Source organism: Camelus ferus, chromosome 12 (assembly GCF_009834535.1).
Source record: "Camelus ferus isolate YT-003-E chromosome 12, BCGSAC_Cfer_1.0, whole genome shotgun sequence".
In the NCBI taxonomy this organism is placed as follows: Eukaryota; Metazoa; Chordata; class Mammalia; order Artiodactyla; family Camelidae; genus Camelus; species Camelus ferus.
The window spans coordinates 46,258,000-46,275,232 of NC_045707.1; the positions used below are offsets into that span (position 1 = coordinate 46,258,000).

General features: G+C 44.4%; 1 protein-coding gene across 7 annotated transcripts in view; it reads left to right on the forward strand.

Annotated features, from left to right (window-relative positions):
• The window catches only part of TMCC3 (transmembrane and coiled-coil domain family 3), a 235,154-nt gene extending 218,614 nt beyond the window's left edge, over positions 1-16,540 (forward strand). For 5 of the 7 annotated variants that reach the window (XM_032493618.1, XM_032493621.1, XM_014555214.2 and 2 more), the window contains exons 2-4: positions 3,999-4,915; positions 6,987-7,122; positions 12,049-16,540. In XM_032493618.1, the coding sequence (XP_032349509.1) occupies positions 3,999-4,915; positions 6,987-7,122; positions 12,049-12,351 (1,356 nt within the window). In that variant the 3' untranslated portion in view covers positions 12,352-16,540. Of the gene's footprint in view, positions 1-565; positions 1,042-2,471; positions 2,579-3,998; positions 4,916-6,986; positions 7,123-12,048 lie in introns of those variants that run through there. The other 2 variants (XM_032493620.1, XM_006179874.3) reach the window with 2 other exon arrangements.
• Positions 16,541-17,233: the final 693 nt, after the last annotated feature.

Sequence of the window (17,233 nt, forward strand, 5' to 3'; positions counted from 1 at the left end):
GAAATTGGGATGATAAACAATAGCAAACCTTTATTTAAACTATTTTCTGTGCTAGGAAGTCTTTAAGTACTTTATGTACATTATCTCATTTATTCCTCACAACTCTTCGAAGAATCATTATCTCTGTTTTAATGAAGAGAAAACAAGCACAGAGAGGCTAAGTCATTTTTCCAAGGTCACTCAGCCTGTAAGAGTGGTGCTTAGATGGAAACCAAAGCAGCCTGCCCCCAGAGTCTAGGGTTTTGACCATCCCGTGATACTATCTCACAGCGAAGATAGCTTGGATTACCTTTCATAGAATTTTGCAGCGTTAGCTCCAAGCTGTCTGGTTCTATCTCCTCGTTCTATAGATTAGGAAATTGAAGACCACAGATATGATTAGATTTGCCCGAGAACACATACCGAAACCAGAACACCTGTCCCTGATCCACACGGTTCACGTGCTTGTTAACCCTGGGTGATCTCTGGACCTTTGTCCTGCTCCCCGTGCCCCAGCCCTGAAACAGCTGCATCGAACAGTTGCCCTCAGTGCTGCGTCCAGATGAAATGGAGGATGGAGGGCTCTGACAGCTTTCCTCCCAGCGTGTACCTGAAATCTCAGTGTGTGCAGGGAATGTACGGGGGTCCAGCTGTGTGCACGCACGGTATGTGTGAGCTGGCTCTTCATTACCCTGTGAGAGCTAGGGCTGTAAAAGGCTGAAGCGTACAGCCCTGCAGCACTGCCAGCTTTCCACCCTCATCAGACGTTTTTAACTGAGATTTGCCAACGAGCTGTAAGATTGATTGATTTGCGCTGTAAATGCTGTTGCTTTCCTCCACCTGGACACTCGAGGACATGCCAAGCATTGTTGTAACTTTAAAGTGAGCCAGGAGTCAGCCAGACGTCTGTGCGTAAACATTCCTGTGCGTAGGGCTGTGCTGGCCCCGCAGTCTGTAAGAGAACCTGGCCGTTGCCCTGAGACGCCCGTGCAGGGTGGCCAGCTGCGGCAGGGCTGACAAAGGGAGAGGAACAGGTGATGACTTCTTGCTGTGTTTGGTAAGGTAAGGTATAAAAACCTCTGTATTTTCAAACGTGTGGTGGACTTCTTAATAGAGAATGTCAAGGAGAGTTTTTTTTTTTTTTAAGTAACGTAATGTGATCTTATCTGATCCCTTCTTATTGACTCTCACAAATAATGTGGAGTGAAAAAAAAAAGAAGAGTACTTGATATATTAGTCAGAACTAACGTATGCTGTTAGAAGTCAGGTTCCTGGTTACCTCTGGAGGTTGGGGTGATGTAATTGTGACTGAAGGGGGCACAAGGCCAGCTTCTGTTCTGGTTTTTTAACTGGGTCCTAGTTACACTGGTTCCACAGTTTGTGAAAATTTGAGTTTTATTCTTGTTCGATGTGCTGTTTTCTGCATGTAAATTGTAGTTCAATTAAAGATTAAAAGTTCTTATTTTTTACTTTTATTTGCGTATCATGTTGCACATTGGTACTCAGAAAAATCTCTATTTAGTTAAATCAGTTTCAAATGATGTAGAACTGATTACTTAGGTATTAAGAAAATATCTTGACCTGGAATTGCCAGGTCTGTCTGGGCGGAACTTCTAAAGTCATTTTTGTATTCCATTCAAAGGTATTTTAAATGACTTCAGTGTCGATTCTCCTGAAATAAAAATATGTCGTCACTTTAGTTCAGCAGACATTTAATTGACAGCCTCCTGTGAATATGGGGCAGTGCCAGCTCTACAGCTGGGCACAGGTGTGACACCCCCTCTCCCCTAAAGGAGTGGCCCAGTAGAAGGAGTGGAGCGTCACTGAGGGGCTCAGAAAGGAAAGGCAGCTTTCGGGCAGCACTAGGAAGAGCTTTGTGGGAAAAGTGGCCTTTGGAATGGATCTTGAAGAGTATGTTGGATTTTGATAAGAAGTGGATGGATGGCAGGCATCGCGAGTATCATATGTCCAAGGCAATCCATAGAAAATTCGCACACGTTCTGGGAACTCTGGGTTGTATGGTTTGCTAGAGATTATTGGCATCCATCAGGTGCAAGGCGAGGCCTCAGAGGTTAAGCCGGGGCCACAGCAGTGGCCAGGTTGTATTCTAAAATTTAGGAGGCATTAGGGAGCCAAAGAGGTTTTCTGAGAAGTAGAGTTGTGTGACGAGATTGGATCTCTCGGTGAAATCAAATTCCCAGCCTCTTGGCTGTACCATTATCATTTATGACCCTGTCTGCCCCAGAGAAACCTGTCCTTGATTTAGTGCATTTTTTTGATACTGTACTTTAGGCCATGTTTAGATCCACTAGTGGGCCTTAGACGTGTGGCTTCCTTGAACTTCCTGTGGTCATCTCTCTAGGACCTGACGATGATTATTATTATGTACTTTCTTTAGTCCCTACACCCATCCTTCCCTCTTGACCAGGTGAAGTCACAATTCCTTTATTCTTTTTTCTAGTCTGAGTGATTAAGCATTTATTTCCTTCCAGCTTTTCCTATATGATGCTGTTCTGCCAGATAAAGCAACCAGAGGTCCCTTCCTCGCGGCAGAGCTGTGTGTGGGAGGAGAGGAGCCGGGAAATAATGTTAGCAGAATGTAAGTTGTGAAGGAGGCCTGCCCCACCGACCTGGGATTGTGCTCCCCTGTGTCACTGGGCTCCTTCCTTTGGGAAGAAGCACTGGGTGGGCTTTTGCATATGGCAAAGTGTTAGTAATGCCCATTGTTGGAGATAGTCCACATTGGAGCCTGGGTCACGTGGGCAGTATGAGGCCTGTTAGAAGTTATTATCTTAGTAATTTTTTGCTATGTTAGCCTATTGTCTCCTGGAAAAAAGCTAACTGGAGCTGAACATTGTCTCCCGTTCAGTTTCTGTGGAGACTCTTATCAAGGCACTATTCTAATCAAAGGGTTGATAACTTGACAAACATGTTGCTTCAGTTTAGATCTTACAAATCTTTGTTTAGAGATTGTGGTCAGACTCTATAAAGACCTGTTCTTAGTCCTCTGGGGACAAGAGCAGTAGTAGCGTGCCGTGACATGGGAGGAGGACCAGAGTTAGGGTGACTTGGATTCAAATCGTAACTCTTAATTCTCCGTTTTTGCGTGTTATGTGGATGTAACACATTGTTTGCCTGGCGTGGTGCTGAGGCTCAAACAAGGCAAGGCCTGTGGGCATCCAGTGCCTGGCACACAGACCACGTTTGCCTTTCCCCTTAGAGCACAGTCTAGCCACCCCCCTTGCCCGGGTGCTCAGTGGTGCTTTGCTGTGCTTTTCCCCAGGTGGCCTGTGAGTGAGAATGCTATCTCATATGGCCTGAAGTATTATCACAGTTGTTGTTTTTAATCACTTTGGTTGTGGTTTGGGTTATTTGCTTCCATATCTAAATACTGCTGTTGTGTTAATTATTAAAATTAATCTCATACCATGTTATTTCATCACATCTGTTTAATGGTTTCATTAAGAAAATACTTTCTTATCTTGACAAACGTACCTACTGAAACTGTTCTTTCTTTCTCTTTCATTTTTCTCTTTCTTTCCTTCTTTCTCTTTCTCTCTCTCTTCCTCCCTCCTCCCCTCCCTCCCTTCCTTCCTTCCTTTCATTCTCCTTCTGTTAAATGATGGAGTTCTGAATTGGGTGCATGTCCCACAGTGATGAAGTCTACTGTGGGACGTGGCAGGTGTCCCAGTAATCTGACACTGGGGGAAACCACAACTGACTGATAACCTCATCCCATTATGCATTTTCTGTCCTGGCAACCAGCAGTTACCACCTAATCAGACAGAAAATCGGAGACCCTGGGAAAGTTGAATCTCATCGTTCGTATACATGGTACAGGAAAGGAGTAGGATTGTCCTGTATTCAACTTGAGAGGCTAGTAGAGAGTTTTTATCTTGTGAATACTTGAAATTTGAAAATCTGGGACATAAAAGATGTCTGTGATGTATGCACAGATTCTGTCTGAGCAGCTGGCTCCGACTTCCAGTCTCAAAGTGTTCCTTCCCTGTCTCTTTCAGGTAGAACGTCATGACATGAATACCCTAAGCCTGCCCCTGAACATACGCCGAGGGGGATCAGACACCAACCTCAACTTTGATGTACCTGATGGCATCCTGGACTTCCACAAGGTCAAGCTCAGTGCGGACAGCCTGAAACAGAAAATTCTGAAGGTAACAGAGCAGATAAAAATCGAGCAGACGTCCCGTGATGGGAACGTGGCAGAGTACCTGAAACTGGTCAGCAGTGCGGACAAGCAGCAGGCTGGCCGCATCAAACAAGTCTTTGAGAAGAAGAATCAGAAGTCAGCTCACTCCATCGCCCAGCTGCAGAAGAAGTTAGATCAGTATCACAGAAAGCTCAGGGAGCTCGAGCAGAACGGAGCCCCCAGGAGCTCAAAGGACGTCGCCAAGGACAACCTGAAGGACATCCAGCACTCCCTGAAAGATGCCCAGGCCAAGGCCCGCACCGCTCCCCATGGCCTGGAGGGTGGTAAGTCGGGCATGCCAGGGGTGTCCCTCACCCCGCCCGTGTTCGTCTTCAGCAAGTCCAGAGAGTTTGCCAACCTGATCCGGAACAAGTTTGGCAGTGCCGACAACATCGCTCACTTGAAAAATTCCTTGGAGGAGTTTAGGCCAGAGGCGGGTGCCAGGGCCTACGGGGGCAGCGCCACCATCATGAACAAGCCCAAGTACGGCAGCGACGACGAGTGCTCGAGCGGCACGTCAGGCTCCGCCGACAGCAACGGGAACCAGTCGTTCGGGGCGGGCGGCGCGGGCGCGCTGGGCAGCCAGGGGAAGCTCAGCGCCATCCTGGAGGAGCTGCGGGACATCAAGGAGACCCAGGCGCAGCTGGCCGAGGACATCGAGGCGCTGAAGGTGCAGTTCAAGAGGGAGTACGGCTTCATCTCTCAGACCCTGCAGGAGGAGAGATACAGGTATCTCCAACTCTTCCCTCATGCCTCTCTAGGTGCGCCAGGGTCTACCGGCTGCAGACACGTGGCTTGAGAGCGATGCACTCACGGCTGTATTCTCTGTAAATGGGGATACAGGTCCAAAGGCATTTAGGAACCAGCAGTTCCACACTTCATGATTCCAAGTTTTGTAATTTGTGACTTAAACCTTGACAGCTTAGAGACATACATTTCACACATAGGTCTGTTAAAATACTACTCTGTAGTTGATGACTCATACATATTAAGCTCCTGATTCAGGAAACTTCTGATAGGAAGTCTCAGGACACCAACTCATAACCTGTATTTGATTTCCCTCCCTAATAACTGTCAGGTCAAAAACTAATGTGTTGTCCAGCAAGGTAACTTTGTTTGTTTGTGAGACTTTATTCTTTTAGACCAGTTTCAGGTTCACAAGTAAGGTAACTTTTATTTGGGACATCAGTCATGAAGTCTCTATATAATATAATGTATTTTTTCATAATACTGTATTCTGCTCATTCAACTTTTCATCCTAAAGAGCTTTCAAAAAGAATCTTAAGATTAAAGTATAATTCAAATCTTGCGGATTAGATTAGTTAATTTTTAAAGTCAGGTATTTTGTAGTCTGGCTTTTATGTGCTTATAACTTAAAAAGGGTATATGCCAAATATGAGGTGATTTTTCACTACTTTCCAATAAAAATATCCCCCCAAGTTTTTTTTTGTCAAATGAATATGTTAACTTATAAAAATATAGATTAAAAAAGGAATGCCTAGTACATTTTGTAAGATTTAAATTTTAAATTTAGCTGACACGTTCTTTTCTGTCTGATACGTGATTTTATATATGTGTTAATTTAGAGAAGTGGCTTTTTTTGGCTCTCATATTTTATGAAACGATTTTTTTTTAAAACTTTCCTCATACATCTTTGACTTTAGATTCTCTGTCACATAAGAACTGTTTTTGAGTCAGTTTTCTGAGATAATATGGACTTTAATTCCATTCAAATAATTTTGGATACAGCACCCTTTGGATCCAAATTTTATTTCAAGTCACAATTAACCATTTACGTAAATTTAGGACAGTTTTGGTTCTCCTTTGTTAAACAGTTACGTTTGTGATCTCCCTGATTTAGTCGCTCACTGTATTGCTTACTTTAACAGGTTAGTTTACAACGTCAACATTGGGCACCTGTGAAATCCTACCTGAGAATAATCGTTAAATCTGTCCTAAGGTTGTTTTTTTTTTTTTAAATGATTCTGTCAAGTGACTTATATAAGCATCTAAAATTGACATTGATTGAAGTCATTCTGGGCTAACGCATCTTCTCCTAGTAGTGCTTCCTATTTCAAAATAAACATTGTAAGGTTTCAAATATAAGACAAAATTTCTCTTCTCTGAGGGGACTGGGGAATGGGATTGGGAATCTTCGTGCTTCTGTGACTTTAGATTTGGGCTTTTGAAAATGCCACCTGATAAGCTATCTTTAATTTGTAATGAGTGTGATTTCTTTTTTATTGGCATTTAAGTTTCAAGTTATCTTCAGAATCCCTGTGTATGCAGTGGGAAGTAAATGGAATGGTTTCCAGCATAGAAATTGGTTCTTTCCTCATAGCCTCTGTGGCGCAGGCGAGCTGTGGCTTTGACGCTGGGCGCTGTGGGGGCAGAAGAGGGAAAAGCACCAGGATGCCAGCGGGTCTTCACCTTGAGCAGGACCCCGGACAGCCCTGTCTCCAGACTGGCCAACGAGGTCTGTCCTGTCTTCCTCATTGCCTGCCTCAGTGCTAGTCTGATGGGGGAAAAACCAGGTTTGGTTTGCATGAAACCTCAGCAGTGAGGACAGAGTTAGGACTGCAGAGACCAGTCCTCTCTGGAGCTAGAATTCAGCATTGTGCAAAGCGTGTTCCCCACAGCTAGACTGATTCCTTCTGAAGCACATCCCCCAGCACTTGCTGGGGATGAAAATAGGCCAAGGCGCACTGGTGGTGGTGAGACCCGAAGGACGTCGTTCTGAATGTGCTGTCGGAACACCTTTGAAGTGTCACACTCAACATCTGCTCCTCTCTTTGCAAAGGTACGAGCGACTGGAAGACCAGCTCCATGACCTCACTGACCTGCATCAGCATGAGACTGCCAACCTGAAGCAAGAGCTGGCCAGCATCGAGGAGAAGGTGGCCTACCAGGCCCAGGAGCGGTCGCGGGACATCCAGGTGCCTCGCCTTCCATCATCAGCCTTTAATTCGTTTCACAAACTAAGTGCATTGCCCCTAAGCCCAAAAGAGTTTCTGGCACATGGAGCAGACATTTATTCTCCACCTTATTAACCCCATTAGCTCATGTTATAGACATTAAGCTATATTCTGTTTACTTTCTGCCTAAATTAGTTTAAAAAAGTTTATTTACCCCAATGCCCTCACCTATACCCTCCTCTCCCTACCACCACCACAATCACCACCGCAGTTTTCACAAATTTTAAAATTTGTGAGACAAACCTTGCCTTCAATAAGCTTACTGCCTAGGTAGTGGATAAGGAGTAACTCAGCTGCCAAACGGCTTGAGACACAGTGAACAGGGGCCAAATTCCATGGCACAGGCTCTGAAAGCCACAGACATTGAGACGGGTGGTGCCTAGCAAGCTATGGACCAGTGGGGCAGGTCATTACTTTGTAGTTAGATACTGGATTTCAGTCCCACATCTACCATTTACCAGCTGTGTGGTCCTTAAGTTTATTTGCTCATGTGAAAAATAATAGCTTTCGTATTTAGAAGAATTGCAAGCACTTGAGTGCAGACTGTGTGTCAATCCCTATCAAAGCACTTTGCATGTCTTTCTTTCCCATTTACTCCTCACAACAACCCTTTGAGGTAGGTCTTATCATTCTCCCCATTTCTCAGATGTGGAGATCGAGGCACAGAGAGGTTAAGTGTCTGGAACAAAGCCTTGCAAATAGTCCTTGAATAGTGAATGTGAATGAATGTCCTGGAGAAAGTGGGACATGAAGGGGTGGGTGGGGTCCCGATGGATAGAGGGAAGGGGTAAGTGAATCAGTATAAACAAGGCATGTTCCGGTACTAACATGGCACTAACACTGGTGCCACGTGAAGCAACCCTAGGCTTCTTGGGTGCCTTTTTTTTTTTTTTTTTTTTTTTGGTACCAGAGGGTCTCTTTGTCCCCCAGTTTTTATTCAGATATAATTGACATACAACTTTGTATTAGTTTAAGGTATACAACACAAATGATTTGTATATATGGCAAAATGATCAACACAGTAAGTTTAGGTAACATCCGTCACCTCGTATGGTTATAAATTTGTTTTCTTATGATGAGAACTTTTAAGGTCTACTCTCTTCACAGCTTTCAAATACACAATACAGTGTTGTTAATCATAGTCACCAAGCTGTACTTTACATCCCCAGGGCTTATTTGTCTTATAACTTGAAGTTTGTGCCTTTTGACCCCCCTTACCCATGTCACCTCCCTGTTGAGATGCCACATTATAAGTGAGATCATATGGTATTTGTTTTTCTCTGTCTGACTAATTTCACTTTGCATAATACCCTCTAGGCCCATCTGTGTTGTTGCAAATGGCAGGATTTCCTTCTTTCTCACGGCTGCATAATATTTGTGTGTGTGTGTGCGCGCGTACCACATTTCTTTATTCATCCATCAGTGGACACTTAGGTTGTTTCTGTGTCTTGGCTGTTGTCAGTAAAGTTGTAATGAACGGGGGGGAGGGTGCGGGTATCTCTTCTAGATACTGATTTCATTTTCCTCAGGTATATACCCAAAAGTGAACTTGCTGGATCATACGGTAGCTCTGTTCTTACTTTTTTGAGGACCCTGCATACTGTTTTCCATAGTGGCTGCACTAATTTACATTCCCATTGATCGCCTTTTTAAAAAAAAAAACAAAAAACAAAAAGAGAGTACTCTTGAAGTGTTGCTCAGCTTCAGTTTTACAAATTTTCCTTGTAGACAGTAGTTATTTTCCCCAGCCCCACTTTACGGTGGGGAGGTTTCTCCCACAGCGTGTGAGCCGCAGTTTCAGCTGCCTGCGTTTCATTCCCCTCTGTGTCGTGGGCTGAGCTGTGCTGATCGCAGATGTCTACTTGGACAATTCTGGGAGCCAAAGCATCAGACACGTTTGCCTCTGAGGATGGTGGTATGGAGGACACTCGGGGGATTTCTGCCTCTGCTCGGGGTTGAGAGACTTAACTTCACTGCTAACTGGTTCAAAAAAATGTGGACTGATTTAACTATGAAGTGTCACCAGGTGAACAGTGCAGTCAGTTTTATTAGAGCTTCTGTTTTAGAACATGTCTGGGATGCCACTCAATCATTTCTAAATTGTGGTTTTCTTATTTAGGGGATTGTTTGTGTTAATATTGTTATTCCTTTTTTTTTTTTTTTTAAAGAAACATACTTTAGAGATGGAGGGGTAAGATACAGGGAGAGACTTCACAGAGGGAGCTTAAAAATTCCGAAGAATTCATTTCAACATTTTCTGGTTCATCTCTAGCTCAGAAGTGCCAAGAGGACATCCTTGTGAGTGACTCGAGGGCCTTTCCTGTTAGGATAGTTAGAAGATAGTTATGCTCTTACTGTGACCCTGCACATCTTTGCCTGGTGCCTCAGTTTCCTCATCTATAAAATGGAAATATTAATGAGCTCTACCTCAAAAGGCTGTCAAGAGGATTAAATGGGATAAGATATGAAAGTATTTAAATCTTTACCTGACACATAATAAGCAGACAAGAGATAAACGCTGGACAACTTTATATTTATTATGTGGGCATAGTCGTATTTCTCAGGGCTTCTTTTGTTCTCACAGGCGGGGTTAATCAGGGTGAGGAGAGTCCTTGCCAATATGGCTGCAAGGGTTTTGTTGCTTTAATAAACAAAAGAGTATTTTAACTGTAAATTCCCAATTAAAAGAGTCTGAAGATAATCCTGTCCTCTGTCCTTATCCCCAATAAGTTAAATACTGGACTCAAGGAAATGCTAAAGATTGTGGGCCTGAGTGTCTCTTAGTAGGTGTTGTGACAAAAATTCCTTACAATTTACTGCTTAATTTTCTTGGAGTTTTCTTTTGGTAAAAAAATTTGACAGCAGTTCTAAGGCAATCCTAGGATTAGTCTATTTATATATCTAATACATATATACCATCTATCCAATCACAGATGAATGAATTTGCCTAAAATGTTCATCTTCTGTCCCGTTCTGTTGCCTTTTCCATGCCATGCCTAAAATGGAGGGAAGCTTGGGCCCAAGAGTTTGAAAAGAATGCATGGTATTGGGGGCACTTGCCTGCTTTGTAGAAAGCCAGTGCTTTTTAGAATGTGAAGATCTGAAGAAGTGTTAACTTTTTTGTTGATAGCCCGTGTAATGGAAGTCACTATAGTAACAGAGAACCCTGTTCTTTGGCCCAGAGAGTATGTTCAGCCGGAGAAAAGCAAATCAAAGTTGGATCCACCGTGCTTGGTTTTCTGAAAAGATGACTGTAGTTCAGTTGAGCGCACATGTATCGGTAAATGAGTTAGAAAATAGGCTAGTGAGTTAAAAGCAGCTCTCCTTAGGTCCTTTTCTCCCGAGACGGGTGAGGTGGTTCTCTCTCAAGCCTCCTATCCCATTATTGGCATCCAGTCTCCAGAGCACTCAGCCAGCACGCACCTGCTCCAGCCTGCCCTTGACTCTGCCCTGGGGGTAGCATCACGATGGTCCTGGTGACCGTCCTCCTGCAGGTGTGGTGTCTTGGTTAGGGAGTACGGCTTGGGGGTAGCTTGACACAGCCTGGTGGGGCCAGGAAGGCTCCTCTCAGGATGTGATCATCGATGTGGGTCCTGAAAGATGAACGGGAGACCCACAGCTGAAGGGGGTGGTGCGTGGGGAGGCAGACCTTTTAGGCACAGCATACTGCTTGTGCAAAGGCCCTGAACATGCTCCTTTTCAGAACTTTGAAAAACCAGTGTGGCCAGAGCACAGTGAGGGGAGGCAGGGGGCTGCTATTAAGTGAGACAGGAGAGAGTGGTGTGGTCTGGGCCGTGTTACAGATTTAAAAGATTTTACAGAAAGGAGGGATGTGAGATATTCATCTTTTGAAGAGCACTTGGGCTGCTGTATGGAGAGTAGATTCATGAGGTTGAAGGCAAAGAGCGTGTTAGTTGGAGAAATGAGTGTAAAGTCATTACAGGCAGAGGTCCTGGTGACTTAGCTGGGGAGGGGGGTGACTGTGGGAGGGGAGAGAAATGGACCAGTTAAGATAAATACTTGATGTTGCATTGATGGGGCCAGGTGTTGAATTAGATGAGAGAGTGTCAGGGAATGCCTCTCACACTTCACATCTGAGGAACTTGATGAATCAGGTGCCATTTTCTGAGAAAAGAAACTGGAAGGGAAACAGCGTTGATGGCAGGTGTGGGGAAGGTGCAGGCACGAATCCACAACCAGACATGTTGCATTTGAAATGCTTTTAAGAAGCTCAAATGGAGATGTCAAGGATGCATATAGATACGAGTCAATCTCAAAAGAGACAGCTGGGCTGGAGATATGCTTGGAGTCACCTGTGTCTAGTAATCAAAGCCCCGGAAAGAGCAAGATCTAGGGAACACACGTAGCCTCACACAGTGTCCTGGGAACACAGCGTTCAAAGAGCAGGCCTAAGCAGAGTGGCCCCAAGGGCAACCTGTCCCCGTCCCTCCACTGGTCTGTAATGGACGCACATGGACTCTGAGCAGTGGGAGTAAGAACTAGCGATTGAAGATGTCACCTACTCCATGGCTGGAGGTAGACAACTGTCACAAAACGAAGCCCCACCCCTCCTCTGATTTGTCCCTGATGGTACCACCAGATGCCAATATTCTATGCATGTTAAGTGTAGGTGGAGTCAAAATACTTAACCATGACTCCTCATTCAGGGCATTTATGGCTGTATATCCATGCTCATTCTGTCCATGAGTAACAGGATAACGTGAGCCTGGGGATTCTTGTTGTGCTTCTCTGTCTGTCATCACCGCCGTCATCATCGTCAGTTCGGCTGTTTGGAGCTGCCTGGGCAGCAGGCGTCAGGAGCCCGGGGCTCCTGTGGTGCCCGTGATCTCAGCAGCGTTTGATCCTCGCTCTCCCTCTCACCCACAGGAAGCCTTGGAGTCCTGCCAGACTCGCATTTCTAAGCTGGAGCTCCACCAGCAAGAGCAGCAGGCCCTGCAGACCGACACGGTGAACGCCAAGGTCCTCCTGGGGAAGTGCATCAACGTGATCCTGGCCTTCATGACCGTCATCTTGGTGTGCGTGTCCACCATCGCCAAGTTCATCTCGCCCATGATGAAGAGCCGCTTCCACATTCTTGGCACCTTCTTTGCTGTGACTCTCCTTGCAATATTTTGTAAAAACTGGGACCAAATTCTGTGCGCCATAGAAAGGATCATAATACCGAGATGAGGCCGCTGGTTTCTGTCCTCACCTTCTTTCAAGTTTTTATTTTAAAGAAACTGTGCATACTACCAAATTTTAAAACGAACAGTGGTGCCGGCGGAAGATGACGAGGACCAGGGCTGTGCATTGTAAATAGCGACAGTTCTCTTACCCGGGTGGCCATTGCCAGCTCGGTCCCTGTTGGTTAACATGAATCTCTTTCCAGGCTCTCCCCACGTTGCTCACTGCCTTAATGAGACCAGATTCCCTGCCCACCTGACCAGCCCAGCATGGTCAACCTCTGGTTATTGAGCACTTGGCATAATTAATGACCCAGAAGAAAAAGGATTTTAAATCTCACTCTCTCGTAAACCTCTTTCAAAATTGAGCATCACTGTTGCTGGTGGTTGCATCTTCCCCGAGAAAGCAGCGAGAATGTGGCCTGACTTGGGGAAGGGATGCTGCTCAGGCGTTGGCCATGTGAACACTTGGAGCCAATGCAAGTACAGTAAATCCCGTGTAATCCATCCCTCTGTCCACTGATGATCGTAGGCCCCATGTGTGCCCAGTATCCACAGTGGTCAACTGTGTGTGATGCTCCATGACATAGAAATCTTGTAACCCACCTGTTTGTCCATCTGAAGTCTAGCTTAAGTGTTCAGGTTGCTCTTTAAATGATAAGATGCAAGGATTTATGAACGGACCTTTGCCACCTTCTGCCCGGGGAGCTGCTCACCTACTTGATTTCCCCGTAATTGGCTATCAGATGCCTCACCTTCAAGGCATATAGGAATGCATCCAAATCCCTCTTCGTACTGTGGGTGTAACACTGATTTAGAGTCCAGTAAGCACTACTCCAGAGGTCTGTGTTTCGGCAAATCTTTATTGTGTTAAACCCCCTCTGAGGACATGACTCACTTCCTGTGACTCACCTTACTCACAGGTCTGGGAGGGAGCACAGCGCTTACTCAGTGAAAACAAATGATGCTCATGGTGCAGGGGGTTCTCCTCTTGCTGTCAAGAAGAACAACAGGATCATAGCTTATAAAACTAAAGTGCCCTGAGGTCGGAACACTGCAAAAGGGGAAGAAAATAGGACGTTAGCTTGATCAGTGGGCGCAGTTCGCCTGGTTGAACCTTGAGCGGATCATCTTTGGATCCTGAAAGACCAGTAGGAATAGAGTAAATTAGATCCAGTGTCTGAGCCAAGGTTGCCCATCTGTCTCTTAGGATCTTGCTGAAAATAAGTTGCAAGGTAGTGGAGTGACCACGCTTCCATTGAGGTGAAAGCATTCAGAAGTCATTTTTGGCCTCTTTGAGGGATGCTGTTCACTATCTTGAGCCCAGAGAATGTTTTCCATTACATCTGTTTCTCTGTACAACAAAAAGGAAGACCTAGAAGATTTTAATGAAAACTGTTGTTCAGCCCCTTCTCCCACCAACTGTTTTGTTATGTGAAGACGCAAAGATGCATGTTAGTGTACATTTCCTTCCAGAAAACATCAAAACACCTGGATTTAATTTAAGTGCAATATTTTGCAAACAGCTGCTCTTAGGGAAATCTCCTGAAAAAATGTGACAGTGTGCCGTCGTTTGAGGGGTTGAAATAGTCGACGCTTGGTACAGGTCCAGTGTGGGTGAGGCTCATAGAGCTCAAGCTTGCTTTCTTTTTCTTTTTTTCAAGTTTACAATCCACTGATTAAAACCAATTCACACTTATGCAACTATCACCAGTATCTAATTCCAGACTCAAGCTTTTTAAAACAATAAACATCATTTCACAAAACCTTTGGCTATAAAGTATCTTGGATTCAGGGAAGAGGGAGTTACAGTCCCACCCCGTCTCATGGCTGTGTCCCCTTTTGCTGCCAGACTCTCCCCTGGTCTCCCAAGTTGGCTTTGAATACGCTGTGGTCCATCCAATCCAGGGGAGAGAAGCAGGTCCTAGATCCAGGGAGGGGTGGGAGGGGGGATGCTGTGCCTTTCTGTGGTAGTGGCCAGCGTTCCCGGTTGTCTGTGGGCATCAGTCTCTGCGTGGGCTGAGGGCTGGGTCCTGAATGGGCTCCTCTTGATTTCTGTGAACCTTTCTGAGGCACTTCGGACGTGCCAGGGGTTAGGGTGGGTGTCGATGCTGCTGTTAGTTTAGAGAGGATGAGTGAGATCCCTGGCCCTCGCGGTAAGGGCTCTGGGAGGATCCAGGAAGGCTTGGTTCCTCCTCACACCCCGCGCTCCACTCATCACTCAGCCTAGCAAGTTTGTTTTGACACCTCCCAGACCTGCGATCACTCTGTCTCCTCCCTGGGGAGAGAAGTGGGGAAGGAAACAGAAAGCAACACGAATCACCCCCTCCAGCCTGGCACCGTTAACAGAAGCTACTCGAAACTGCCTCTCTTCTGAAATACCGTAGGGTCTAAATCATCCCACCTGATCATGAATCTTTTTTTAAAGAATTCATATTTCTGGTGATTCTCATTAGATGTCAGAAATCTGGCTTTCACTTGAATATGCTCAACTTACACAGCATATTTACTTTAGAGTCTCGTTGAAATTTCATGAAGCTTTTTAGTAAGAGGATATACTCCAAGGAGACTTTTTACTCTTTGCAGTATATTATTCTCTTCTTAAGGAATAAACTCTCCCCCTGCTTCCTTTTGTCACTGCCTAAGGGGATTAGATAAAATGTTATATATATACAATTAAAAATAGTGATCTAGCTACGACGTATCCTGAAATTGGCTATTCATTTTACATTTATGTTAATGACTCTTTTCCCCCGCCTTTCATTGGCAGTCGGCATCTTGTGCAGACCTTCAGATGAAAGCAAGCACCTGCTCCCTCAGTGAACTTACTAAGGGATCGAAGATGCTGGACATTGGATTCTAGCACTGGGTTTTTTGGTGATATATTATTTTCATGATCACCAGGATAATGATAGTCTGCTGAGGACAAAATGAAAACCTATAAATACTCTCTTGTGGGTTCTGAATTGGTTATTCCAATATTTGCGGTATGATTAAGCCAGAGCAAAACATCCCCCACCCCCATCCCCTACTGCCAAAAAAAAGTAAACCCACGATGAGGCAGCAAATAAAAGTATTCCACTGCTGATTTTGGACAGTGAAAGTAGGATTAGTCCCAAGTTTCTGGCATGCACACTTAGTTGTTTTGCTTACATGGTTGCTGTGATCTGTTGGTGAACTGAAATCTTCTGAAACTCTTCCCTTTTCATCCCAGCCCTTGAAGCTGTTGTCCCTCTCAGTGAGGCAGCGTCCGTGCAGTTTTAGCCCTGCTCCTGCTTCGTCACTCGTGTTTCCATTTAAATATTTCCCTACTATGTGTGTTCCCTGCCCTGTCATTTTTCTAGCATGTCAGGTTTAATTGTGGGTTCAATCATAGTGAGGGGAACTAGCTTCCCTCCAGCAACTAATTACTTTAGGTCTTTTTTCTTTGGACTTTACCAAATTATTTTGCATCAAATGGGAACATTTTTGCATTGAATCCAAATATAGTTGTATTGGTTTGGAAAAAAATTTAAATATGCTTATTAATATGAACATGTGTGATTAAACAACCTAGTTTGCATCTTTCTTTAGTTTCAGGGAACGAGGGGGTAGGATTAAATGGCATTATTTGAAATTCAGGGCTTTATCTGGAGAGAAGTGTTTCAAGAAGCTTAGTACATGTGCTAAGAGTAGGAAGTTGGTCTAAAAAGATAAATCACCAAAAAGAATGATACTGGCCTATTTATATTAAAAGTAGTTAAGAAGCTTTAAAAAAAAAAAAATACATTTAACAAGAACGTTAACCCAGAAGATATAAAGCAAAACTAACCTATGATTTTCTAAAGTCAGTACAATTCTCTTTATAAGAAGCTGGACAGTAATGTACTTTGATTGTTTCAGGAATGATTTGTGTGTTGCCATTTTGATTTATTTAAAGCATGTCTGCTGTGTTTGTCCTTAGAGAAATCTTTCAACAAAACGTGCTCTCTGTTTACCACACATATACGCAGTAGTTAGCAGCTATGAAAGTAGAAACTGGAAATGTTTATTGTGAGAATTTCTGTTTTGTGAGATATTATAGTTTCATGTCAGCCTAAAATTGTAAATTCTATGTAGATCTTCACCCCCATTCAAAGCAGGTGCCATTATTTTTTAAATTAACCCTTAATGTGAGCTTTGATGTTAAATAAAGAGCTAGATTTCTTAAATTTTCACATTTGTCAGATGCCATCTCAGTAGCTGACTTGTTTGTGTGTGTGTGTGTGTGTGTAATCAATTTTTTAAATGGACTTTTAGAGCAGTTTTAGGTTCACAGAAAACTTTATTGGAAGGTAGAGGGATTTCCCATACACTTTCTGTTCCCATGTTGCCGGTAGGTGTAACCGGTGTTACAGGTTCTTGTCCCATCCCAGAAAGAATTCAGAGACAAGACACAGTGGTTAAAAAAAGTAACTTGAGATTCATTGAGATGGTACACTCTCAAGGGGAGAGCAGGCAGGCTCAGGTGAGTGGCTGCCAGAGTGTTTTTGGCAAGTTGGTTACATAGGGTGTAAAAATGAATGCGCGGAATATTCTTTAGGGAGGGAAACGTCTGGGGTTGCATTCCCTGATTTTCATTCCAACTCCACCTTCCCAAAGGGAGGAGGGATTTTTGTCCTTATTTAGTCTGGATCGGAAGTGTCATGGCGTCAGTGCATGATGGGTACTTCTAATCTGCAAGGCTAATTTTATTGTAATGAGGGCATAATGAGCAGAAGGTGACATTTGGACACTGGAGGTTCCTGCCTTTTCTCACCTTTCTTTGTTGGCCTCTGGGCCTCTTATCACCCCCAAAGTTGTGGCCACCTATCAGCCCAGAGGTTCCTGCTTTTCTTTCTCTGCTCAGGGACCCCTGGTGCTTACACAAT